The 27,444-nt window shown below is 36.2% G+C and overlaps 2 protein-coding genes across 3 annotated transcripts; one reads left to right on the forward strand and one right to left on the reverse strand.

Annotated features, from left to right (window-relative positions):
* The first annotated feature begins 252 nt into the window (after window positions 1-252).
* lactbl1b (lactamase, beta-like 1b) lies at window positions 253-16,029 on the forward strand. 2 transcript variants are annotated; one of them, XM_026275557.1, is made up of 8 exons: window positions 253-414; window positions 6,680-6,749; window positions 9,171-9,321; window positions 10,487-10,590; window positions 11,343-11,500; window positions 13,044-13,291; window positions 14,436-14,541; window positions 14,760-16,029. In XM_026275557.1, exons 2-8 carry the CDS (start codon window positions 6,687-6,689, stop codon window positions 15,736-15,738), a joined length of 1,809 nt encoding a protein of 602 aa, XP_026131342.1. In that variant the 5' UTR covers window positions 253-414; window positions 6,680-6,686; the 3' UTR covers window positions 15,739-16,029. The 2 variants fall into 2 exon arrangements, with proteins under 2 accessions (XP_026131342.1, XP_026131343.1); XM_026275558.1 differs by lacking the exons at window positions 253-414; window positions 6,680-6,749 and adding an exon at window positions 8,360-8,536.
* A 934-nt stretch (window positions 16,030-16,963) lies between these two features.
* Window positions 16,964-23,782, reverse strand: nmur3 (neuromedin U receptor 3). Its single transcript, XM_026275559.1, has 3 exons — window positions 23,418-23,782; window positions 21,406-22,360; window positions 16,964-19,627 (listed from the first exon to the last, which is right to left on the reverse strand). The coding sequence occupies exons 2-3, from the start codon at window positions 22,265-22,267 to the stop codon at window positions 19,320-19,322; spliced, it is 1,170 nt and encodes a 389-aa protein (XP_026131344.1). The 5' UTR covers window positions 22,268-22,360; window positions 23,418-23,782; the 3' UTR covers window positions 16,964-19,319.
* Window positions 23,783-27,444: the final 3,662 nt, after the last annotated feature.

A 27,444-nucleotide genomic window follows, 5' to 3' on the forward strand; every position in this document is an offset into this window, starting at 1 on the left:
CAAGTGAATGAACTATACCTGATAAAAAACTTTAATATTGTATTATAGTGTCATTGTACCTCACATTTTGGTTTGCTAGTTTATCCTCTGATGCAATGCATTTAAAGGCTACACTTTTAATTGGGGCCTTAGTGACCAAATAAAAGCAGCATTGCATGCCAGGCCATACAGTCATATTGTCTGCTGTCTAACACTACAGCTCAATCATTGCGCTGCCCATTCTCCACTGTTGGCAGATGTTGCAGATGGCAGATAATCCAGAATCTTGGGTCTGATGCAAGCTGGATTTATCCATGGCCATGATACCAACATCTGTCGTGACTTCACAGTAAGCTAGCTGAACACGAGAGAGCGCTGCGTGTGAATACTCCTTCATCATCAAAGAAGAGAAGAGTTCCTAAACCTCAAGTAAAGGTAAGTTCATATGAAAATAGATGTGTTTATTGCAATTTGGTTTAAGCGGTTACAACAGAAGAAAATGTGCAGATGTCAGTCGTGCAATAAATAATTATGCTAATGCTGCCATTGTCAATAGCAGTTCCTTTCCAAAGTAGAAAACATGACGGAAATTTATGTTGATGTTGAGTGTGACTGAAATGATTTTCTTTATATAATAAGGGCACATCATGTTTATTTTAATGTGCACTATATGTAGTTTTTATTTGTTCTAACCGTTCTAAGATATTTTTGCATAGATTTTAACTGTTTCTCAGTTTAACATTTTTATGTAACAAGACAAAACATGATACTGATAGAAAATAGGACCGACATTATTGAAGCCTGTATTAAACAGCAAATCACATAATCTCACTAATACCCAGGGTTCAGGACTGCTTGAATTTTGCATTAAAATATTGAACTTGTCATTAAAAAAATGCGTTTTTGCATTTACTATTTTACATAATTTCATCTTTTCTGTAAAGCTGGTTCTAGGGTTTTTTTTTTTTTTTTTTTTTTTGGCTTATAAAATTATTATATAGTTTATTTATGTGAATCCCAGGATTGTCAAATTCCGTTTGTGGGCCATTAGGGAGTTTGTCTGGACTGAGAAGCTTGCAGATGGCCTCTTATATGAGCCACTGCTGTATATATTAATCTGGTTGCTCTGTGAATGAGTTCATCCAATATTGTGCGTCAGCCTGCAGGACCAGCATTAAAATGATGGCTGTTCATAAAAACATGATGTGAAAAGGCAAGTGTGTAATCATATATCACCTGCACAGACTTTTCCTTGTGGTCAAATGATCAGTCAAACTGAGGTTTGGATCATCTGCTTTATCTGTCTGGAAAGAAACAACAGTAAATGCAAATCACATCATCACCAAAACTCAACTCTGCAAAGAGACTTGCATACAAATGCATAATTTGACTTGGACTATAGCAAGGAAGGTAATAGTAGTAATATATCATATTTTATAATTAATAAGTGGAACAAAAGGCACTATTCCATCCTTAATGTTTTAAATCATAGTAGTATGCTACTTTGCTGACCCCAGGGTTATCATAGTTAACTAAAACTTAAACCATAATAAAAGTTTTAAAATAAATGTTAATTGGAAATATAAATAAAACCTATTTCATTTCAGCTTTAACATTTCAAATTTTTATTTACAGTAGTTTAACTAAAACGGTATAATGCATTCCCATTACCCAGTGCAGTCTTAATGCCCCCTCCTGTTGTGACCATATTATAGTATTAAAGCCCTTTGTTGAGCTTCATGTCATATTGAATTCATCGTTATCATTGAATACAAATTTCCATCCATCAGTGGCAAAGCATTTTGTGAGATTTACAGCAAAATAATTAGGACTCTTATAGGGACTATAAGGGACTTCATTTAATATGCAGTATTCATTCATCAAATTGTGTAATTCTCATGCCATCGGCATTGGGTTTAATTTGGGAAAGGGTGAATTTCAATTGAAAATATACTGATTAAGCTCATCCTGTGTTCTTTTGAAAAACAGAAACGTTACTTTTATTTAACGAGAGTAATACTTCAGTGCATGTTTAGTTGCATGTTTCAGCTTGTGAACAGCAGTGCTTCACTGAAAAAATCTGCTACTTTTAATTCGCTAGACCAAAACGCTACCCTACCCTAATAACCAACAGGAAAATGATTCATCTGCACAACATATTTTGTTCAGATTTCACTCTGCATTTAAATGAATGTGAGAAAAGATCTTTGGTGGGCATGTTGAGCCCTCAGGACTTGGCATGTGACACATTTTCTGAGTTTTAGCTCACATTCACATATAACTCACAGGATGTGAAGGCTCATCAGATATGTGCTAATGTTCCCTGAGCTCAACAGACTGAGTAGACGGTCAGAACCTGTAAATGCCCTGTTCAGACCAAGGATGATAACTATAAAGAAAACGATAAAGATATAGTTCTAAAAAATATTTTCAATATTAAAGAATAGCAGAGTCCACATAAAACTATAACTATAAAAGCACAGATAAATTATATTGTTGGAATCACTTTCAGAGTGTTTTTTTTTTTCAGCTGATGAACGATGAAATATGTTTACAGCCAATCAGAATCCATCCTGCTATAATGAGCTCGAGAACTTAAAACAGAAGAGGAGCGTGCATTTACAGATGACATCTTTCGCTGGTGTGGATGCTAATATCATTATCTTTATAGTTTTCTTTATAGTTATCGTTCTTGGTGTGAATGGGGCTTAAGAGTATTGTGCCATTCCCGAAGAGCGCTTATAGTACTGTGTGACTGCCTGGGTTTAAAAAGTTCTGAAATTCTTTCTAATGCTGAGATAACAGAGGTGCAGTAAAAGACCCAAAAGAGAAGAATTTATTCACAGGTGGCAGCTGCAGATAATTGAAAGAATGGTGAAAAAATAACAAGCCTTCAGCTGAATAAAACTTGGTCTGGTGTGAGGAACAATTGTTTTATTTACAGTATAGTAAAGTGCTGAATGTAAATGTGGGTTTTCTAAACTGATAACAGATTAAAAGAGTTAACAATTTAATTGTTATTTAAAAAGAAATTGGTAACACTTTACTTAAAGCTTTTATATAATGCATTATAAAAGTAGTTTAAATGCATTAATTATACCTTGTAATGCACCTTAAAACACATTGTACAATCTCATTAATAATTCTAACCACAGCTAAAGGTGCAATAGGTGATTGTCTTTCGAAACATTTTTTGTTAGGCTGGTTGAAAGTCTCTTTACTTCCAGATAGAAAGCATGAAATTAAGTGATCTAAATGTATTTATATATTCTATGGAAGTCGTAGGAACAAGAAATGTTCGTCCAATTAAAACACTTGTTCCATGTGTTTTTATTGACTTTCCTACTTGCCTGTCAACATATGTATTTGCATAGCTCCGATTCACGTACGCTGTCCAGACAGAGCGAGAATGGCAGGCAAACATCAACAACCTGATCTTCCTTCCTAGTATAATAATAAACTTTATTTCCAGACCCAGAGGGATCCATAGTACAATACAAAAACACATACATAGAAGAAAAAACAAAACAAAAAACAAATAATAAATATACAAGAAGTAAAAATAGACCCTCCACAGTGTTCAGTGTCTAACATACAGACATGTACACCAACGGTTCCACAGTCTGGACGAAAATCTTACAGAACTTCGTCTGGGGTTAGCCAACACAGCAATTAGATCATTTTTTGACTCAGACACCCTACCCATAAATCTAAACATTAAGTTACGCAAGACTGCAGCACAGGTAGGTACCCCAGCACTAACAAACATATGGCTTGCACTGGAGTCTCTTGGAACTCTTAGCAGCAGCCTCATGCTGTCATTATAAGGCACTGTAAACTTTCTAATGCTATCTTGCTTATAACGGCACCAAAGATAGGCAGTATACAACGGTGTACAGTATGTTCTAAAGAGTGAAATCTTCACAGGGACAGAGCACATACTAAACTTACGACACAACATGTTCGCTTGCACATACAGCTTACGACGCTGCCTATAAATATCCTTGTCATCAGACAGGTCATTTGCAATAATATGGCCAAGATATGTAATATCTGTGCATACATCAAGTACAGTACCAGATAGATAAAAATCAGGAAAATTAGAATGTTTATCATCTCTACTTCTTATAGTCATAATTTTACTCTTTTTTGGATTATACTTTATATCAAAATCTACACCATACTGTGTGCATAGTCTCAAAAGCTGTTGTATACCAGCACCACTTGGGCTAAAAATGACCAAGTCATCAGCGTACATAAGGTGATTAATTAGTGAGTCACCAACCCTACAACCTGTTCCACAAGCATTTAAAATCATAGACAAATCATTCATATACACATTAAAAAGAAAAGGAGAGAGAATTCCACCCTGTCGAACCCCATTGGTCACTTTAAAGGGAGCCGTTGTTACACTCCCCCATTTAACTCTCACTGTCTGATGAGAATACCAATAGACCAAGATTCTAATCAAAAAACCATGGACCCCACTTTTAATCAATTTTAAAAACAATTTTTGATGATTAACACGGTCAAATGCTTTAAAGGCATCAATGAAGCACAAGAACATTGTGGAATTTTGTTTATTATATCTATCTAAAATTTCCTTTAGTGCAAAAATACATAAATCAGTACCATGCTTTTGTGTAGAGTGGGGGAACTATGACATCACTTTGTAGGCAGACCGGCTGTTAGCATCACACTGGTTCCCTCGATAAAGAGTTTTTTCGATAAAGATTTTTCCATAGGCTTTTGGATTATTGCAAAAAATACGATCTGTGTTAAACCTTACGTAGTTCATAAAACGCACACGTTTTGTCCATCAAGACAATCTTCACAAAATAATATAACTTTTATGAATTTTGAAGTCTAAATAAAAGCGCCAGAATTTAAAAGCTAACCTTAAGCCCTATTCGCATGGGATTAGTATTACCTGGTGACCTCCAGTAATTTGTTCTCTGTGATCTTAATTCCGTGTGAATCGGCCATGTTTGTCATTAGTAAAGTAAAAATTCCCCCGCAAAAGGCCTACCCCATTTAGTCGAAATATACGGGAGATAAGTCAGTAAATTTGAGTAAAATCAAAGGCTTCGCTTATCCCGTGCGAATGCACCACACAAAATTCAGATATGGGTGGTGAGGGGGATTTCAAAATCACACAAGGTCCCTAGACAATATTAATCCCATGCGAATAGGGCTTTAGGATATAAACGAACTACAGCACTACGGTCGTTCGCCTTCAACGTCAACACCACAAACTGTTCCCAACTATTTCCGCAAACTTATTTTTAACATGTTCAGTGAAAAGGATTTACTACTTCCCTTAGACTGAGCCGGTAAATGTTTACATGGAATAAGCGTAATATGAGTATAATTATGGTACAACCCAGAGCCTCAGTATCAGTAAGCAATAAAATGATTATCTACCAAACGAAGACTTGTGTTTAAACACTGGATGTCGGATAAACATGCAGATCATGTCTATATTAGGTCCGTCGGTCCATGACCATTTCTAAACATCTATTCGACATCCAAACTAGGTCCACTATTTAGACATCCAACCATGACCCAACTTGGACGTCATCTTGACGTTCAACATTTGATATTTGAACTGGGTAATTTTTTTTTTTTACGTCATTTGGACCGAATTTGGACATCCACAAATTACATGAAAAAGACGTCACTCGGACGGCACATTGAGCACTGGGATAAATTATACTACAGTAGGAAAATACTGTAAATTGACAAACTGTTCGGCGTAATGGAATTTAATGTCCCTCAACAGGAGCTGTAGTCTCATTTAACGTAAAACTTAAAATCACGAGTGGGGTGTAAGTGGTGTGTTTTATGTCGTAGAATAAAAAGTGAAAGTATCATGAACTTGTGTGAACCACAGACCTTATTTTAGGGGATTTAACCAAACTCTCGTTCCAAAAACCCATTGGCTCTGGGACGATGGAACCAGAAGTGTTAAAATGCTAACTCCCTTCCGGGTTTTGCCTACAAAGTGACATCATAGTTCCACCACTCTATTGTAGTACTATTACTTACTGTACTATAAAGTTTCTCACCGGTAAATTGCATATGATGTATGTAGTAATGTTGTTTCTGGTCGTCTGATCTGATTGCATTCATGCATTCAGGAGGAGAGTCTTTGGATGGCGATTTGCAGGGAGGGTGGGAGGTTCACTTACACTGTGTTACACTATGCATTTTAAATTCAGTTTGAGCTCTTAATGATGACATATAATGTATTACAACACACATTTTGAATAATTTTAATGCATTATACCCTTTAAACACCCTTTATAATGCACTGTATATAAAGGCTTCAAGTAAAGTGTTTCCACTGTTTTTTTTTGGGAGTGGCATTTTTTTTTTCTTTAATTTTATTTTATGCCTGCATATTTCTGCATAAAAATTTTTCCAAATATAATCTTGGAATGAACAGATTTTGACCCCAAAATCTGAATTTTAATTCAGAAAATAAAATAATTTAAAAGTTAGTTCAAGTCATTGTATGGAAGACATTGTAAGGTTTAACTGTTATTTTTGTTTTATTATTTATCTATTTATTTTTATTATAAATTAATGGGTAATTATTGTAAACTCATTTGCCTATTCTTAAAAAAAGAGATTTTGCCTCTGTTTCTATGTTATTTAACAGAACTAGTGAATTGTCTTGTATTTTCCACTTTGGCAGAGAAAACATGGGAGAAACGGGGAGCAAGGTGGTCTTGAGGGAGACATCCGTTGATGGAGTCCAGCCACAGGTAATTTCCATGCACACTTCAGCTTCATAGCCCAAACAAACTGTACTCTGCAGAGAAACTGTGCATGGCCAAATCAAACACAAATCCTTCTATTACAAGTAAACAGTGAAGTCTAAACAATTAGATTATGGCTTCTCTTGTTGAGTCAAAAGCAGTGTACTAATCCTTTGATGCACCGTTGTTTAGTTCATGACCATCTGTGCTTATATTTTCAAGTGAGTATGCATGTGAGGCTCACAGTTTCACTGTTTCACTGCTATCCCATTAGCAATCCCTTTTGATTTACTCAAACCCAATAGCTGTGATTCTGTGCAGGTTACACAAGTAGGATTAAGTTGCACAATCTCTCACATTATTTCTTAGAAAATGTATTTTCATGCTTTACATTATTCCTTGACAGTGATTTTTTTAGCTTTAACTGAATTATCAAGTGATTTACACTAAGTGATTTGCATGGTAAACCCCATGGGACCAACATCTTTTTACTTTATAAAATTTAAAGGTGCTGTTTATTTATTTATTTATTTATTGTTTTACTGTTTTCTGATTTAATTTTTTCAGAATATGTGATTTGGAGGAGAAAGATTGTTGAATAAAGACGTTATTTTTGCTTTCTCTGGATACATAAAAGTATTCTCATAGCTTCATAAAATGATGATTTAAGCACTGATGTCACATGGACTATTTTTACGATTTCTTTACTATCTTTCTGGGCCTGGGAACATTTCAGTTGCATTGCTGTCTATGCAGGGTCAGAAAGGTCTCAGATTTTTTCCAAAATATCTTAATTTGTGTTCCGAAGATGAACAAAGGTTTTACAGATTTGGAATGAAATTAGTTTGAGTAATTAATTGCAGAATATTTTGGGTGAACTGTCCGTTTAAGAGATATTTATTATAGGAATACTAAAGAGGATGCCATTGCTAAATTCACACTCCAGTAATCTTGCAGTTGGGTATTTATAAGTGATGGTGGTTTCTTTCATCCTGCTGCCAAACCCTGCTGCTTCTGTTAATCCCAATGTACCTCCAGGTCAGTTGGTCCAATCACAGCCTGTTATAAGAGTCACATGTCAGGGTCTCTTTGATGAGTGGAGTGCAGTAGTGAAGATTTAGTACCTGCAAATGGCCTGATAAGATTTGTGTTGGAGACTATCTGCCAAAAGATGACTGAGCAATTAATGTTAAATGTACACAATATGTGACCCAAATTCAAAAATGTACAATATTACATATATCTTTGTGTCCCTTATGTAAACTTTCCTGTAGTTCCCTCAGTTATGCCCCCTTGTTGACATTCATTTGAAATTCTCTTGCAAGATGTAGTCTGCCATGTCCTGAGACCCACAAAAATTCTCATGAAATTTTAAGTTTGATTCTCTCTATGTTTGAGGTCTGGTAGTTTCAAGCAGGGAATTATGCACATGCGCTAAAAGCGTGAAACAGCAGCCAAGTGAATCGATTTGCAGAGATTAAGCTAAAGAACTGCCCTGGTCTGATGGGGTTTAGAGGGGTAAATCTTGGGATTATGATGTCAGGTCAGGCGCTGTGGTGGGAGAGGAAATTGAATTGTCGAAGGGAATCTAGCAGGCAGGATTATGCCACAGTCAGTGTGGTGATGGCAAGAGTCAGTTCTGTGTCTACCCAGTGGTTCCTAGGGTGTGACTACCATGAAATTGGATTTTCCACTTTATAAGAGGAGGAATTCCATATGGAATCTGCACACTTTGGATTGGGACAGCTAGTTGAAACACAGCCATATGTATGCACAATCTTACAAATGATCTGGTGAGTGTCCTTAAATATAATATATTCTTGTTGTAAAGAGATTCAGTCAGCGACTACATGCAGGTTTTACATCAATCTGTTCTCCTTGACTTACTCTATCAGTTTTGTTTGGCTTTTTTCTTGCAGTCATTAATTATATTTTGAGTGACTCACAGCATAAAAAATGGAGTAGTCCCAGAGAAACAATATGCTTCATTTTCTCATTTATTCTTGTTTTTGCGTATGGTTCGAATATATGTTGCTCTTCTGAACTTTCTATTCATCAAAGAATCCTTAAAATAATCTCAAGGATGAGAAACTGAAGACTGGAATAATGGCTGCTGAAAATTCAGCTTTGCATCATATATATATATATATATATATATATATATCGTATATATCTACATATATATAAAATAGAAATAATAATATTGAAATAGAAATAATATTTCACAATGTTATTGTTTGTACAGTATTTTTTATTAAATAAATGCAGCCTTGGTGAGCGCAAGTGACATCTTTCAAAAAAATGTAAACAATCTTATCAACCCCAAACTTTTGAATGGTAGTAGTGTGTATATATAGTGTACTAAAATACCCTCCCAAAAAAGTTTTCCTACCATCAATCTATTGTTGTTGTTATGTTTTTTGATAGCCGACGCCAGCACTTGCCATAGACGGGTTAACCAAAACCAGCAAGATGAAGGTGAAATGGACCCAACTGGGCCTGGTGTTTTTCTTACTGCTGTCCATCATCATGACTTCTTGCTTCATTTGGCAGTACCAGCTGCCCAAGTTAGTGCTAGGTGAGTGAGTTGTCCACAGGTCATGTGTTAATGCACTTTTAACAGCTCCATGACTCATTCCTTGTCAAAGCTTTAAGTAACACTTTTAAACTTTTAAAGAAGATATTTTATAGAAATTTCACATTGAATACTTCCTACTAAATATTTATAACTGTAACAAACATCTGACTGTTTTGGTGTCAGACATGCATGTCTGAGAGGTTACACGATGTGTGATGAGTAGATCCTATTATCTGGGTTGGGGATTGACTTAGAATGCTAAAGATGGAAGACTGACTTCTTTTCTAGGTGAACACGCAGTGGAGCTACATAATACAAAAGTAGTTTTGTGCTGCTTAATCTATAGACCGCAGGCTTTTATGTAATGAAGTGAATTCACTAAACCACGATCGAGTTTAACCAGGCATTATGTAAATGCGGTTAATCACTAGTCCAGCGTGTATAGTTATTGTCATTCCTAAAACTATTAAAACATTTTTGTAAAAAAAAAAAAAAAAAATTAAGCTAAATGGAAATTTGAGTCTTAAATCTGAAAGTTTAAATTAATAATTGGTAAGTTAAAGCTAAAACTGAAATAAAAATAAACTAAACCTAAATAATATTTAAATAATAATAATAAACATAATTGCCAAAGAAAATTAAACTAAAATTAAAATAAACTGAAAATTAAAATATTCATGAAAACTATAAGAGTGTATAAATAATAAAGTAGCACTGGTCATTGTCATTCTGTTCAAGCGCAAACACAGTCTATAGTAAGGCAGTTCTCATTCTCATTCAGTTCTCAAGTGTGCCTCATCCTCAACAGAACTGGCCTGCAAGATGGATGATTGCAGCATGCTATTATATATAAACTTTTAAACCTTTGAAATGCATGTATTTAACCAGAACAATAACAAAATGTATTCAAGCTAACATTTGCCTCTATTGATGTTCATTTTGTTATGAAAATTAAAGTGGGGCTTATTATTTGTACATGTATATGTTGGGGGTTGACTGATTATCAGTCTGGACAACATTAAACATTTCTGGTTATCATTACCAGCCATTTTCAGTAAATATCAATGTCAATGCAGAAATCTCTAAACACTCCTTTGTTTAATCTTTGGTTGTTCACTCTCTTTGATATATATATGCGTGTGGCTGTGGGCCCATTCTTAAGAAGAAAGTACTGGGGAAAGATCCAAATCTGTGAGAATGTGCCCTCGCTTCCCAGAGCCCTCACCTCTTGAACACCCCATCCCCTCTTTGAAGGAGGCACTTGAGAAGGTAAGCATGTAGAGATTGAAAATGAATCTCTTCACTATCCAAAAATCAGATTTATCCAGTATTTATGTGCTTTTTGTGCAATGATTTTGTTGAATCTAATAATTTGCTTCCTCCTTTTTTTCAAAAACTCAAGTCTACATCATGATTTCTAATTGTTCTCTTGCACATTCGATGCCATTAGAGCAAAACCCTTGGCTGCAAGTGCACCACCTTATAAATACTTTTCCTCCTTCTTTACCTGTGACCATTTACAGCATAAAATGCCTTCATTGCTCTTGAAAGCAGCGGTAAAAATAATTTACTGCTGCTGGAGGCATTCCTGACAGCACTTTAAAAATGTGTTGCATGAAATAAAATTACAATGTTAGATGTGATAAATAATCATTTTATGAATTATAAATACGAGAGAGCCACACAATTATCCTTGAGTAGTTTTACGTAATATTTAGACAAAAACATGATTAGAAAATGTAATTCATTTGGTATCACAAGAGTGTTTGCTCATAGACTAAGTACTTTAAATATAAAACACACTCAGTATTGAAGGACTTTATTATTACACTAAAATGTGTCGGCATGCTAAACAGCAATTTTCTTGATTGCCAATGTAATATTTCATGTCTGGTTTACTTACACTTCTTTGTACTGGAAGTATAGACGTTCAAATGCAAATCACATTTGACTATAAATACATTCTATGTAAATGTTGTTGCCATATAAACTAATGTAATATTGTCTTGTCATTTATCTAGGTTGATGCACTTCTACGCAATAACATCAACCCCGTCAGTCTGCCCTCATTGTCAGCTATTGTTACTTACAATGACACGGTACTGTGGACAGGGAACTTCGGCAAGAAAAATGGAAGCGATCCTAACTCTGCACCACCAAATGAATACACCATTTACAGGTAAGACATGTACAGTTATGTGTTATGTTAATAAAAATCTATGTATGTATTTTAAATTAATCTTCAAGTTGTTTCAGGTGCAAGTGAATTGAAAACTAAACCAACACGTGCAGTGCAGAAAACAATGTGCTGAAACATTTGATCATGTTGGTGTTGCAAACCTCTTTGTTTGAATTGAAAGTTACGTTCAAAACACTTTGCTCATGATTGGAGAAATGATAAACTTGCCTCTCTATAGCACACAAATAACCCTCATATAATAAAGTCTGGCAATGAGATTGAACGTTATCATAATTGTCAATTAGGTGTCTGTGTGCCTTTCCCCCCTTCCCCCCACCCTCTCAGTGGTCCTTGATTTGGACCCATATAGCTGTAATCATTCAAGGATCCTCACCTAAGTGCTATGCTGCTCTTTTTGAGTAAAGAAGCACACAGCTCCACAGTTAGAGCGCAATTATCTGTCAAGACTGATTTAATCAGTCCAAATCCACTCCTAATTTGCTCATTTTACATAATAGAGTGGAGCCATTTCATACATCACAGCTTAACGTAGTTGCATTTTCAAAGTGGACAAAAGACTGTTCTCTCTATTTATGGACTCAATGTTGTTATTGTTTTTTTGTTTTGTCTTTTGGATGTATTATTTTTTTCGGGGGAAGAAGAAGAAGAAGAATTGACATGACTATCAATAACATCAATCAATTAATAACGTGTTGTTTTGTGCTTTATATATTCAAAAGGAATTGGCATCCACAAAATCTAATTTATAGATTTTATATTTAAGAAGGGAAAGGGTTTGTACAAATATTGCATAATTTGCATTTACATCACACACACATTTCCCTTTTAGTTTATAAAACCTCTCAATGGATTGTATTGCTGTGCTGTGTTTAAAGGCCAAAGAATTATTCCTGAAGGTCCTGAGGGATGGCAGCTTATGAGGTATGGTCTTGAATACAGATGTTGAAGCTGGTGTTTTTTTATCAGCCACTTTCTCTGCCTTCTGAGAAGTAATCTTTTCTGAGTCCTGTTAATGCTACTGAGCTGCTTTTCTCTAGTTCTATAGCTGTAAAGATCAACTTGTACACAACCCAGCTATGCATGGCTCAAACCATTGTTACGCATTGTGGAATGGTTTTATGACACATGAATCAAGGGTGTTCACAAATATAATCCATCTTTGAGTAGCGAGGTGTTTTGACTCACATGGCTGAGAAGTCTATAGGATTTATGAGGGTACACTGTTAGGAGATATCGTCATTGTTAAAAAGGCTAAGATTGAACTCATAAACCACTCAAGGCCAGTCTCGGTGTCAAATTCTGATGCATGGGTTGGCTAGTCAATCAATGTCACACAATGCAAACAACTGTACAAGTAAGGAATTGTTAAAAGCCTTTTCATGAACATAAATCATTTGGAAATATGAGAGTTTTATTGAAATATACAAAAATATGGTAAAAAGATTTACCATTCCTTTACTTGTGTGTTGGCTATATCATATATATATATGCATGAATCTTCTCTATGGTTGCCCTTCTGTAGAATTGCCAGTGTATCCAAGATCTTTCCCACCCTGATGCTGTATCGACTGTGGGAAGATGGCAAAGTGGGCTCTCTGGATGACCCACTGGAGAAGTATGTGGACAACTTCACCATTAAAAACCCCTTGGGCAAAAGCAGAGACTCTGAGCTGAAATACGTCACTGATGGGCTGATCTTCCTTGACAGCGGTGAGGTTCAGATCCGATCGTCCTCTGTAACATTAAGAAGAATGGCCAGCCAGCTTTCTGGTAAGTTTCCAGCTTCCAGTCTTGTGTCAAGAAGCAATTCCAAGATTGCACAATCATCGAATGTTGGAATAACAACACAGCATGTATTAACCATAGCAGTACGTCAAAATGAATGTTTCTTTGAACTCAGCAGTGAGCCAGCTGTATGACCCCAATTGCTTGAAGCGAACATGGACAATTTAGTGGAACAAACTTGAGAGCTCAGAATTAAAAACAAAAAACACATCTATTGCAATTTCACAGTAATGAAAGTAATGTACCTGTAGTGACCGGTGTAATACGCCTTCAACTGAGGTGTGTGATTATTACTGATATTGGCTGCTATACCAGCTAGTTCAAATCAAAGGTTAATAGAAATGTTAATCCTTTCGGTGCAGAAACTAAACAGTCAAAGCTCTCATCAGCGTTAAAGTCTATTGCTGTTGCTTTCTTCAGTAGTTTGTTGTTGTTCCATCTCATCTCATCAATTCTTTTTTTATTTTTTCAAAATGCAAAGCATTGGACAAACTTAATTTATGCAGAAAAATGTAAAGCTTACATCCAAACTGATCATACAAAGTATGTCTGGTTCGGAAAATCTGGTTGTGCACATGCAGTACATGCTTTACTATGCTGATGATGACATTTTGGTCACACACTGTATGCATACCTTAGCGAACACATAGCTTTAGAACTAAGAAGAGTTTTTGTTACTCTGTCTTAAAACACGAGTGTAAATGTACAGTTACTCACAAACTGCTGCCATTTTTTTGTCCAATATAGGTTGTAACTCTAAAATCCTTCAATAATAACCTCTTTGCAGAGCCCGCACTATATTTATCATACCTCATCCACATTTTCTTACTGTAACTTGGCAGGCCATGTTCCAAATGTAGAAAGTTAAATGATTTATTCTGACTTTTGTATTATTACTTAATCAGATTATTGTTGTGAATGGACAGGACAAACTATTTTGTCCTTAGTTTTAATACAAGCTCTTCTTTGAAGAAAGTTTGGTGTTCTGAACATTTTGTTCATAGTATATAGTTTTTGGACCCCTTTAAGAGAACATTATTTTTCCTAAGCCGCTTGAAGCAAATTGCTTTTGAAAGAGTCACAATTATGTATTATTCACCATATTGTATTTGTATTGTATTTTTTTAAGGTCTACCCAGAAGACTCCGTGGAACTAACTTACTGTGGAAAGGGAAGACCAAGGCTGCAATCAACCTCCTGCAAGATGATGTCCTCGTTGCTGATCCAGGGACCAAGTAAGTCTCCGCCACCTTAATTTAGCTAATTAATGTAACTATATTTCTTCCTATCAGCTACTTTAAATGAACTCATTTTGTGTCATCTGAATTGCTGTTTCTCTTTGGAAAGGTTATGTACCATGACGACAATGATAATAACTTTTCAGTTGTCTCCTAATAACACGCCTTTGAGGTTGAAGATTTAACATATTGTTCTCTTCAATTTTCCCTGTTAGATGTCACTACAGCAATTTGGCGTTCTCTTTGCTCGCCCATGTCCTATCTGAGAGAGTTGTGGGTATCAATTATCAGCGATGGATCACGGATAACATTCTGGGCAGGCTGGGAATGGAGGACACCGGGTTTGACATCAACCCTGGTATCCAAAGTCAAATGGCTGTAGGTGTGTACGCCAGTGGCCAAACAGCACCTCTCTATGATTTGGGTTGGTACCGCCCCTCGGGCCAGATGTATTCAACAGCTGCTGACATGGCTAAATTATCAATGATGTTACTGGGAGCCTATCACCGCAAGCTATTGGAGCCTGACACTTTAAAAATTATGCTAACCCCTCTGTTCCGCTGCGACAAAGACTACTTCGCCAACCGCACCGGAACACCATGGGAAGTGAACGAACAGATGGGATATGAAGTGCTTCGCAAGGATGGTGATCTAGATGGCTACTCCGCTACATTCTCTCTGGTGCCTCGGCTTAAGCTAGGATTGGTGGTGCTAATGGCAGGCACACGGCCACAGAACCAGGATATGGTTTCAAAGGCCTACTCATATATCATTCCCGCCATGGAGAGAGCCTTCAGGGAGGCCAGGCGGTTTCTTATTCCTCCCCCGAGTCCTGCACCCTACGTCGGCTTTTACACTTACGGCAACATCACGTTTTATGAGATTAAAGCAGGGCCAGATGGTGTCTTGATCATGCAGCAGTTTGGACCTCAAATTGAAGATCTCATCCCTGAGCGGTACCGGACCATAAAATTGAATTACCTAGTGGACCGAGTCTTTAGAGTTGTGTTTGAGAAAGAGTATCCTTGTGTGCTGCGTGTCAACACTGCATCCGTGTCCCTCGAAGCTCAAGATGGGCAGCTGTTTAACTTTTATGTCTTTGACAAGAAAGGCGTATCTCCTGGATTCGATGCTCCAGGGCTCAACACATATAATGTGATTAGAATATCCCGCAGACCCACATTCTCTAACTGAGGATGAAATGGTTACTGAAGACTGTGCTCTGAGACACTGGGGGTTCTTACACAAGCGACTGAATCAAATCATAACAGTGGATGGTTACCACTGTCATTGTTTTTCCTGTAATAGCTTGTTTACCCTGTGAAATTTCAGCATTCAACCTATTTTTGCATGTGCGTTTCAAATCCTTGTTTGTCTGTGTGTATATATATGTCCTTATATTTTCATATCCTTACTTACATATATATATAAACTTGCTATTGTTTATAAATACCTATTTGTACAGTTAGCGTCATACATAAATTATTAAAGCTACAGTATTTCCTTATTATGAATGATCCATGTGTTTTTGTTTTTGTTTTTCCCAAGCAAAATAACATTATTTGAATAATGAGCTCTCATGGAGTTTATCTCACTGAGTTTATTGGTCTCACTAAATCAATGTCATATGTTTATCTTCTATGATACTGCAACTGAAAATGCAGAAATAAATCCAGTTTCCACTGCTTTCAAAGTATTTAATGCGAAATAAGTCATGTTTCAAGTCCTGTAGGAATCTTAATGTGATGATTATTTAAAAGTTCAATGAAACTGTGTGTCGGACTTTTCTGAAAAAGATTTGAGAATGACAGTAATTTTGATTGTACATTTTCAACATGTACATAAATAAGGTCATTACGCATTCTCTAGCTTTTAGAGATTTGTAATTGCGTTTTCAATCTCCTGTGGGTTATTATTCTTATTTAATTATTTATTTATAAGAATAACAATTTAATTATTTATGATCATGCAAATTAGATTTGTCTCCCAATTATTAGCTTAGGTCTAGTTTGTATGGTAGTATTAATACAATTTATTTATAAAATTATACCAAACATACCAAAATAAACCCCACATGTAGGTATCTGCAATGGGAACCTATTTCTATGGGCTAAAACAAGGAAACTGGAAAGACTTACCTGCTAAAACTGAAAACATATTCAAAACCCTTTAAATACTTAATTGGTTTATGCATGTATCTATACTTGCAAATGACTTTTGTATTTTATATGAACTTGGTGTTAAACTCAGTGTTTTTTTTTCTCACTCTCATGATCTATAAATTCCAGATATCAAAATCTCCCCCTGAGACAGCGACCCATTCATCTCACATTTTTGTCACAGCTGCTAGATTAAACTGTCAACAAGCAAGGTCACTAACATGGGAAAGAAACAAATAATGAGCACTATTTGAAAAGTAAAGCCACAGTTCTCCAATGTATTTAGTAGTTACAATCCACAGTTACAAGAAATATTCGAATTCTCATGATGATGAATTCTAGTGAAGCACTTTTGGCACAAACATTTTTAAACCAACAATAAAACTTCATAATTGCAACATTTAACTATGCAGACATCATTCTTACCTGACAAGCCCCTGTAGTTAATTGAAACTTTAAAGATTAATGTGCCATGCAGTTCTTATTGTTCTATTTTCATGATGAATTTTTCCAATGACTCCCATCTGGCACAAGTATTACTTCCTCTCCTCTCTAGTGCTGGAGGAAAATAGATCCAGGGAACGATATGCTTTTTTCCTTCTTTTCATGTTACAAATGACAAAAAGTACAATTCATTCCCAACGGCTCATTTGAGATTAATATTGTCCATATTATAGTTTTGATTTAGTTGTGCAGGAAATTCATCCACATGCTGATAGATAGATAGATAGATAGATAGATAGATAGATAGATAGATAGATAGATAGATAGATAGATAGATAGATAGATAGATAGATAGATAGAGTTAGTTTCTATGGACACGTGACATACAATATGACAAGCTGAATTAGGTAACACTTTATTTTGAGTCCACTTTAGACAATCTACTTACTATAAGTAACTGCAACTACATGTCAACTAGCAGTCAGTATTAGTCAGTATTAATAGACTGTCTACTTAATACCTGCTAACACTTTATATTGATGTTCCCCCAACAGACATTCTACTGACTATATGAGTAATATATATTTTACCAGAATTTTGGACTAGTTTTCAGTAGCAATTGGGTGGGACTTTGTTTTGAAAACCTGGCAACCCTGCACACAAGTCCAGTGGAGAGAACAAAGTTCTTCAGAAGTTATGTGTAAGTAGGCTGTCAATGCTATTTTATTCATTCATTCTATTTTATTTTTTTCTCTTTAATACAGATGATGCTGGAACATTAATAAACTTGTCATGACAAAATATTATGATATCCAATGTATTTTTCTATGCGCAACTATAAGTTTACCTAGCTTAGCTTGTTTAATACCGTAGCTTGTTGGTAAGTCACCCACTACAACTAACAGGGCGATAAGTCTGAGTGTGAATTGATATTAGGCTAATATTGTAGACCTACCAATGTGTTGGGTTTTGCTCAATAGGATAAGTGGCTGATTGTGGGCTGCACGTTCACAAAAGAATGCTATTGCAGGAGGATGACGCAGGATGTCAGCGTAAAGTAAGCTTCAATTAAAAATTAAGAACATGGAAGTGCATAGGAGAGAGCAAAACAAAACACTGATCATGAATTATAAGTACAAAACTTTGGAATTTTATACAGAAAAAAGTTGGAGGATTTATATGTTGTAAGCCAAGACGAGACTAGTTTTTCTCTGCTAAAGTAAGAAAAGTTTGCTATGCTATGCCGACACCCTACGTTATCCAACAAAACAGCGTTCTATTGTGAACGCATGTATGACAGTTATTGAAAGTGAGAGATTACTGTTTATAAAATGTTAAATATGGACATAGCTGTGTGAGGCACTTTTATTATGGATGGATGAGCTTCATCGGATTTCTTCTGGACTATTGAAAAATAACACCCATTCACTTCCATTATAAAATTTGGAAAAGCCACAACGTTTTTAAATATAACTCCAATTGGATTTGTCTTAAAAAAGAAAGTCATACACACCTAGGATGGCTTCAAGGTAAACAAATTATGGGGTAATTTAGATTATTGGGTGAACTATCCCTTTAACATGTTGTTGAAAATTAATGAGTGCTAGTTGACATGTAGTTCATAGTTATTTATAGTTAGTAATGTCTAAAGTAAATAAAGTGTAACCCTGAATTATACAGAACATTTGATAAAGACTTCATATGTATTATACAGATGTACAGTTTCACATAGCATCAATTTTGTTATTTATTAATCAATGACCTTGTTGTCTCTTGTTATTTTACTAATATCCACAGGAACTATAATACTGACCATGAATGCCATGGCCTTTCTGCAGAACTGTATAGTGTTTTATTTTCATTCAAAAATTAATTTGGACAATATAACTACACTGGTTATTATTAGCTTAAGGTAACTTCAAAAAGCCAGACAGACCGTATTAATCCAAACCCAATATGTGTCTGTTCATATGTAGTTTCTAAGGAACAGCCTATTATTTACACAGTATTGTACTTGACACATCTTATTCTTTTTATTTTCTTAGTGAGATGTAACCTAGGCTTCAGATGTGAGATCACAGATCATGTTGTCTCACATGAAAGCATTCATTCTCTGGTTCCCACCTGCTACTGCTAATGACAAAAGGAAGTGAGACGCCCACGTTTCTGCTCTTAGCCTGGACGTTGGAGATCAGTGGGGGGTCTTTGGGGATGATGTAAAGGCGTTGAGTCATTACGAGAAGAGCTCGATGGCAGACAACTGCACACCAGAGCTTGAAATCGCTCGCGGAAACGACTGGAGAGAAGGTTGTAGATGATGGGGTTAACGGCGGTGCTGAGGTAAAAGAGCACTCCTGAGATTATGTGCACATATTCAAATATATTATGCATGTGGTCAGTCCAACTCGTGATGAAGCTCCACAAGAGTCGGTCGATGTGGAATGGAGCCCAGCAGATGGCAAACACCAATACCACCACAACTATAGGAAGAGAGAGAGAAGAAATCAAGTAAATCAATTTTACAATCAACCCTGAGAGCAAGCCTTCAGATCCACAGACTTCACTTCAGGCATCATTTCCAGAGATCCACTGGCATCTCAGTCCCTCCCTGGAATACCTGATTCTGATTGGTCAGCTGTATTTAGGTCACATAATTTATGCAAGTGCTAGTATGCATTATTAGCTAGTGATGCAAGATTCTCTTGTATTGCAGAATATGAAGATATGCAATACAATACCAAATGCAAGTACATGCGCTGGCAAGCAAAAGTTTACATACTTGTGTTAAGTATATTTCTGGTTTAATATTCACCAGCAACCTTGGCAACCTATCTGACTGAAACTGATATTATTTTCATGCATGTTGTATCACTCTATCTTGGTTTATGCAAACCATAATGTCACCATTGTGTAGTTATCGACTTTATTGAAAATCCAACACAGTCTCGTGGCAATTCATAAATATTTTATATCCTGGTGAATTGGAGGCTAATTTATATAAATTTGTATGATCTCTCATATGTTCATTTTTGTATGATCTGCTTACACCCCAGTGACAATTATGTTGTTTAGGAGTGGTTTACATTTTTCTGAATTCATATTTCTGGTGTTTTGCTAGGGTGAAGAGGAAAACTTTAAATCAAATGATTTAATTTAAATATAAATCATTAACTAAATCAATTAATTATAAAAAAGACTGTACGCTATCCAACCATAAAATGTGTATAATTCTGACTAATTGTTTATTCAATGAAATGTAATCAGTAGAGTGCTGCAGGCCTCACTCTATTTTCACTGACATTGAAACAGAATTAATTTTTAGGTATACAGTAAAACTGAAGTGGTGAGTCATGCGAGGCTTGATACAGAGAATTAAATGTTTTAATTGTATTAGTAAAAAAGGTTTTTCATTTTATAAAATGATTTTTAAGTCAAATCAAAATGCAGTCTCTGAAAAATGAGGCACTTTAATTTTCAGGATAAAAATAAATGCTAAACCTTCTCTCAAACCCTGGCTATATAAACATACCCTAAAATATCAACATGATGAGCTTATAGATGAGTCTATATTTGAATAGCTTTAATAATCAATAATTTGTGCCAAGACAGTTTGTAACTGTATAGACACATGCGCTAAAAGCAGATGAAAGTGTCTTGCTTCTAGGTTCCATTCGCCATGTTGGTTCACTTTGCTTTGTGAGTCTTACCAGAGCAGAGAGCCATGATATGATCATAACACCTGCTAAGATTGAAAGATGCTCTAGGAATAGCATCATCGCCATTAGGGAAAGGCATCCAGATGGATGTTTCCAGACATCTAAGTGATCCTCACCAAGCTTTTACAGTGAGATTTGTATTTGCTATGCCATTTGATTTTCCACAATAATGTCAAAAATTAAACAAAAGGAAATAAGAAGGAATTGTTTTGTTTTAAAACATTTTATAAAAGTAAAAACCTGTTGAAAATAAAAAGGTGTTTGTTTCTTCTCTGCACCATATCTTGCATAACTTACTGCCTTAGTTTTACTATACAGTATATTACTCATAGATTTCCACCTGTTAATTTGGTATTCATTTTACTGGAAATAAATAGAGTGAAATGCATGAGAAGCGCTGCCTGGAGAATTTTTTGGCCTTCCTTATTTTTTTTAAGTGTATGGATAAATAAATTAACAGTAGTAACAGTAAAAATATTGGCAAAAAATCATTGATCATATAAACAAAAGTGGTGTATATAAGGGATATGGCCATCACTCACAATGCATCTTGGTGACCTGCCTCTTCCGTCTGCTGTCCAGGTGGATTTTCCAGCTGTCTTGGTTCTTGTCCAGATTGTCATCCCTCTGCTTCTGTCCCCTGCCCAGTGTCAGACCAATCATCAGATAGAGCACACTGATCATCATCATGGGGACGAAGTAAAAGAGAAGAGTTGTGACCTGGATCACCAAGTTATACATCCATTTGGGCTTGAGCAGGTTGCAGGTAGCTGATTCCAGAACCTTCTCTGGCAGGTACTGGTACTGCAGGCCATGAAGTGAAGTGTTTGGGATGGCGCAGATCAGGGAAAGAACCCAAACACTAGCGATGACCCTTTGAGCGTGCTTGTTGGTAATTGCGTAGCGGGTTTTGAGTGGGTGAATCACAGCGATGTAGCGTTCCACGCTCAGCACTGTAACGTTAAGCACAGAAGCAAAGCAAACTGTCTCAAATAGGAAGATCTTGAAGCAGCAAATGCTTTCGCCAAAGGGGAAGGGATAGTTCTGCCAGAGCTCGTAGATTTCCAGTGGCATCCCGAAGATCAGCACCAGCAGGTCTGAGATAGCCAGGCTAAATAGATATAGGTTGGTGGGTGTCTGCATTTTCCTGTCTTTAGTGATCACAGTGCAAGTGAGGAGGTTTCCCAAGACTCCTGTGGTGAAGATGAGGGTGTACGTAATAGTTACAGGGAAGAAGAAAGAAGATCGCCTAGGGCCCAGAAACCTAAACAGAACTTCATCCATGGTCTGAAGGTGACAGCGTCCACTCTCATTGCCGGAAAAGTTGAATGTAGTGCTGTTGCAAAGCACATAATCCTGATCTGAACCATTCAAAGACTCACAAAGGCAGATCAGAGCCATCATGGGAACTGAAGGATGAAATTATTAAGTGAGCCTGACTTGAAGTAAGCGTTTGAACTGCTACCTCTCAGAATGCACCTTCAGCATGATGGAGACCTGTGTCAAAAAGATTTGCACAATCTAAGTGCAGTCTAGACAATATAAAGGCTGATGTAGTTTAGCAAGCAGTATGTTTAACAATTAAACAGCATGGCTACTGCATAGAAGCAGCTAAAATGTTATGATATATATATATATATATATATATATATATATATATATATATATATATATATATATATATATATATATAAAGATATATAGATATAGATATAGATATAGATATATATATTAGCCTATGCATGAATCCATGAATCAGTATGCATCAGCATTTTATATAGAGCCCCCCCAATTAAAAAATCAGTGCCATCTAATCTCAGCTTGATTGAACTGGTTTGTGAAATGTGATGACAGCTATTTCATTACCAGTCCACCAAGTCAAGACGGATCACACATAGTCATACGCATCCTCTAGATCTGCTGGACCAGCTTGGACTAGCTACTGATCATAAATAAACAGCTTGGTCCAGCTAGAAAAACAATTTAACACCATCTCCCATCAGGAGGATAACACATAGCCTGCCATAACTCTATCCTTGTGTGGCACTGCTCAGATAAACCTGTAGTACCTTAATAATCAAAGAACAGTCAGAAAAGAACAGTTTTAAAAAATTACCCCACATTACCTCAACACCACTGTCCGTCTTTATCTTTATTCAAACGACAATAATCATGAAAGCTGTTAGCTACCTGATGTCCAATTTTTTTCTGAACTCTAAATGTATCCATAGAAACGCATATTAGTATATGGATACCCATGGAGCAGTGCATACATTTTTATACCCCTTTGTTCTTTTATTTGAGGTATGTCTCAGATGTCATTAATGATTAGAATTAGGCTACATTACTGAGCAGTTTACATGAAATTAAAGAAGATTTGTAAAAAATAAAAATAACGAAAATACTATGTTTATTTTATTCATGAATGCGTGTTTCATCGGTACTACACAGCTGCCTGAATTTGAGAGTAAAAATGATTTTCATAAAAATGTTACTTCAACAAATACATAATTTAAGCCTGTTGCAAAGTTAAGAAAAGCAGAAAGAAACGCACCTTTGCGGCGTCTTCAATGCACGCGCACCGCGTCCAGACTTGATTTTAAAACATTCGCGGTAAACAATCACTGTTTGAAAAGCTGTAAGCCCGTTCAGCCATATCAGGTGTCATTCACAGACATTACAATGCCTGTGCCATGGCTAAGTTGCTCGGATGAAGGATCTTTGCGGTGGGGACGCACCTAAATATCCAATGAGATGACAGGCTGCCTGGCTTTCATCTTTCTCAGTGTTCGTTTCTCAGGATTTCATCTGAAAATCAAACAGATTCTGCCTTTGTTTATGCATCTCTCATTTTAAAGTGGATTCAATGGACTGGGATGTAAGGAGGTAATTGATGATGGATAGGTGTGCGTGCGCCCCTGCGCGTCTCCAGTCAAGTCAATATTTCGAACGCTGGCTGACTTCAGTAGGAGAGTGTTGTAAACGTCTCTATTGTTTTCTTATGTAATGTTGATATATTCGTATTCTTCAAATTAAAATCGTTCACAAGTTATATTTAATTAATTAATTAATGTCAAGTACAAATACTAAAGTAATAATGTTATATAAGTGATAATACGTTACGATAAAAGACATATGAATAAATGAGCACCAACTATAATAATGATAATTCAGCATGACAGCATAGTAGAATGATTTCTAAAGACAAATGTGACACTTAAAAGGTAATATGATGCGATTTCAGTGTTACAAACTGAAAAATCTGTAAAAAATCAGTGTTACAAATCTGTAAAGTTGCAAAGCTAGTTCTAACACGCCCCCACATATCTAAGTCACTATGTGGGAAGATTTGTATAACGCAGATGTTCATGCAAAGAAAGAAGGTGTAACTGTTATTCTCGTTGTAGTATTGTTGTTGCCGCAGCCGCCATGTTGTATAGACACTGTGTGTTTCACTGTGAAAGCGAAACTACTTTGTTTGGCCTTCTAAAATAGGATGATATCCTCTTTGTTATGCCTGGAGCCAATCTGTGCTTGTCGCTGAGGAAATACATCAACTTTGCACTGTTGATCGCCGGATCGGCTTTCACCGTGGACAAAGCAGGATCCAGCCTGGGGTCATCACATGTGGTTGCCACACTCTATGCCTCTGGCCTCTGCTCACTCAAGGTGAGTGATGCTGTTTCGTTGAGAAAGGTAAACTACTTTGTTTGGCCTTCCAAAAGAGGACACAATTAGAAATCATGTTTATATCACATTAATAATGGGTTTTATGTCTCGTCGCTCCGGCCGGACAGGGCATCACAATATGTGAGGGGCGTAACATTTCCGTCACACGCTTGAGGTATTTGGCCAATCACAACGCACTGGATAGCTGGCCAATCAGAGCACAACTTGCTTTTCAGACCGATGAGCCTTGTAAAAATCTATGCGTTTCAGAAAGCAGGCCATAGAGGAGAAACAATAATGAACAGTATGTGGAAAATAATGTGATTTTTAACACATTTCATTACACCAAATAATTTTATTTTTAACAGCATCATATGACCCCTTTAAGACTGGAATAATAACTGCTGAAAAATCAGCTTTGCCATCACAGGAATAAATTACTGAAAATATAGTAACATAGAAAACCGTAATTTTAGATTGTAATAATTTTTCTCAATATTACTGTTTTACTGTTTTGATCAACTTAATGTAGCCTTGGTGAGCATAAGAGATTTCTTTAAAAAATATTCCATATATATTCCTACATTCCAAATGTGATCACAGGGCCCCCTCCCAGAGAGTTGCTTAGGGCCTCCCATAACGTAAAAAATTCCCCTGTATTCATTTTCAGATTACACTTAATTAAAAACATGTCTAAATCAATTTTGCATAAGGTCTTCATGACCAAGTTTTATAAAAGTAAATATGCTCCTTTCTACGCTTGTATAGGTCGTTTGTCCAAATCCCTGAAATACGACCCATCAGAGCGTATACTACAATTGTGCCCCTATCGGCAAAAGGTCGTTTTCATATGAATGTTTTGTACTCTTTTATTTGCTCTCTGGTTTGCGTTTCGTGTAGCTCAGTTAGTAGATTATTGCGTTATACCTTGATATGTAATCATGCTATCATGGGTTCGATCCCAGGAAACGGACATGCACGAAAATGTATATGCTCTATAAATCATAATTTACAGTAGCATGATTTTTGTGAGGGTTAGGTTTAGGGGTGGGGTTAGGTGGTCATTCGAACGAATAAGCCACCTAGTAAAATATGTAGGAAATACTGTGAGATCGGTGTAAAACGCCTACACATTGCATTTAAATAAACGTGCGTTTTGACTGTGATTATTTCACGCCCGCTAGAGGGCACTTAATTCTAAAACGTAAATATAGGTCGTAATAAATGCTTGCACAAACGACCTATATGGTCGCTTTTTGTTGGAGGACAGGCTTCAAATGGACATGATTTCGTAAGTTGTAGACTGTATCTTTCAACATTCCTTCTGATGTTTATTCATGAAAAGGTATCATGAGAAGGTTTATGAGAAGTGAATTTCATGCTATAAATAATAATTGACCTATCAGTAAGCCCCGCGCCTTGAAAGCAGATGAGTCAGTGGCAGTTGAGTATCCGTTGCATGGAGACCAGAACTCGGACATCTTTAGGTTTCAGCATCATGGAGAAACTTCGGAAGATCCAGAGCTTTCAACGGTTTGATGGTGTTTATGCTACTAAAATGGAAAAAGCTGTGCCAGGGGGTACTTGTAACACTGATTCCAGGTATCCTTAGAAGATGGGCAATGGAATGTATTTTATTTCATTTCTTAAACCCAATCAAAACGGAGCAAAATGTCCCTAACTATTCAAACCCAATCCCAATGAAAATGAAAACGTAAATTTTCTGGTTGTCATACTCTCATTCAGTTATAATTTTCATCTGCTGAAGCAGAATGTTAATGTCATCTTGTATCTCTGGCTAAAGCTAGCTTACATTAAAGGTAGTGAGTCCATGCTAACGTACAAACCTAAAACACTCACTTCTCCCGTTTGCATTGTGATCTGTATTTTTCCATATCTGTATTAGAAATTTTATATATCACTCCGTGGCATTTTTAAGTCTCACTTGAATGATGGTACTTCTGTGTCTTAAATGTATCAAAAACTTCTTGGTGCAAGGTTTTCACACTTACAGCCCACTGATACATTTAAAAACTCTCACTTAACTCACTTAAAAGGCACGCAATCTTCTTTGACCAGTGTCTTGAAGTCAAAGTTATTGTTATTTATTTATTTATTTATTTATTAATTATCATATTGGTCACTATATATCTTTGCTTGGTCAGTGTTGTTGTCAGTTTTGGTTCTTTGCTGTTTGTAAGCTGTAAGGACCTTTTGAAAAAACTAGAAATAGTTTAGCAAAGTGATTTATACATGTCAAGACCTTCCTGGAACTACTTTTGCTTTCCGTTTCCCTAATAATAATTTCACTCCCACTTTAGAACATTCGTCAGCCAATCAGATTCAGGCATTCAACAGCCCATAGTATAAATTGTTTATCGTAGTTTACTTTTGCTAAACTGGAATAGACTTATGCTCCACGCTGCCACTTGAACTGAAGCTGTTACAGCTGTCTGTCATTTAAGAGCATTAAAATGGCATTTAGTGTTTGAATTTTGTTTTTAAACGTGTAAGTGTTCTTTGTGATCATTGGATTGGAGGCGCATTACAAATGTTTTGTGGAGGGGAATCTGCGGACCTGGTAACCATGGTTTGAACTACGAATGGTTCATAGGGTCAAATAGAACCCACGTTAACGCATTATTTTGTGAACTTAAATAATCTAAATTCAATACAAGAGAGACCTTTTTTCACACAAGTTGCTGTCTGACAGGCTTTTTATCCACATTAATCTGCCCTGATCATTGGCTGTATTTAAACTATTGGCCAATGGCCGATAAAATGCATTTATCATTCGATAACTGAACGAAATATTGGTGCATTCCTATTCATAAATCTAACAGCTATACAGGCCAACCTTTTCTCTTTGATTTGCTTCCAGGCCTCATACATGGGCTATGCTGTATGTATGC

The sequence above is a fragment of the Carassius auratus genome, chromosome 11, assembly GCF_003368295.1.
Source record: "Carassius auratus strain Wakin chromosome 11, ASM336829v1, whole genome shotgun sequence".
NCBI lineage: Eukaryota > Metazoa > Chordata > Actinopteri > Cypriniformes > Cyprinidae > Carassius > Carassius auratus.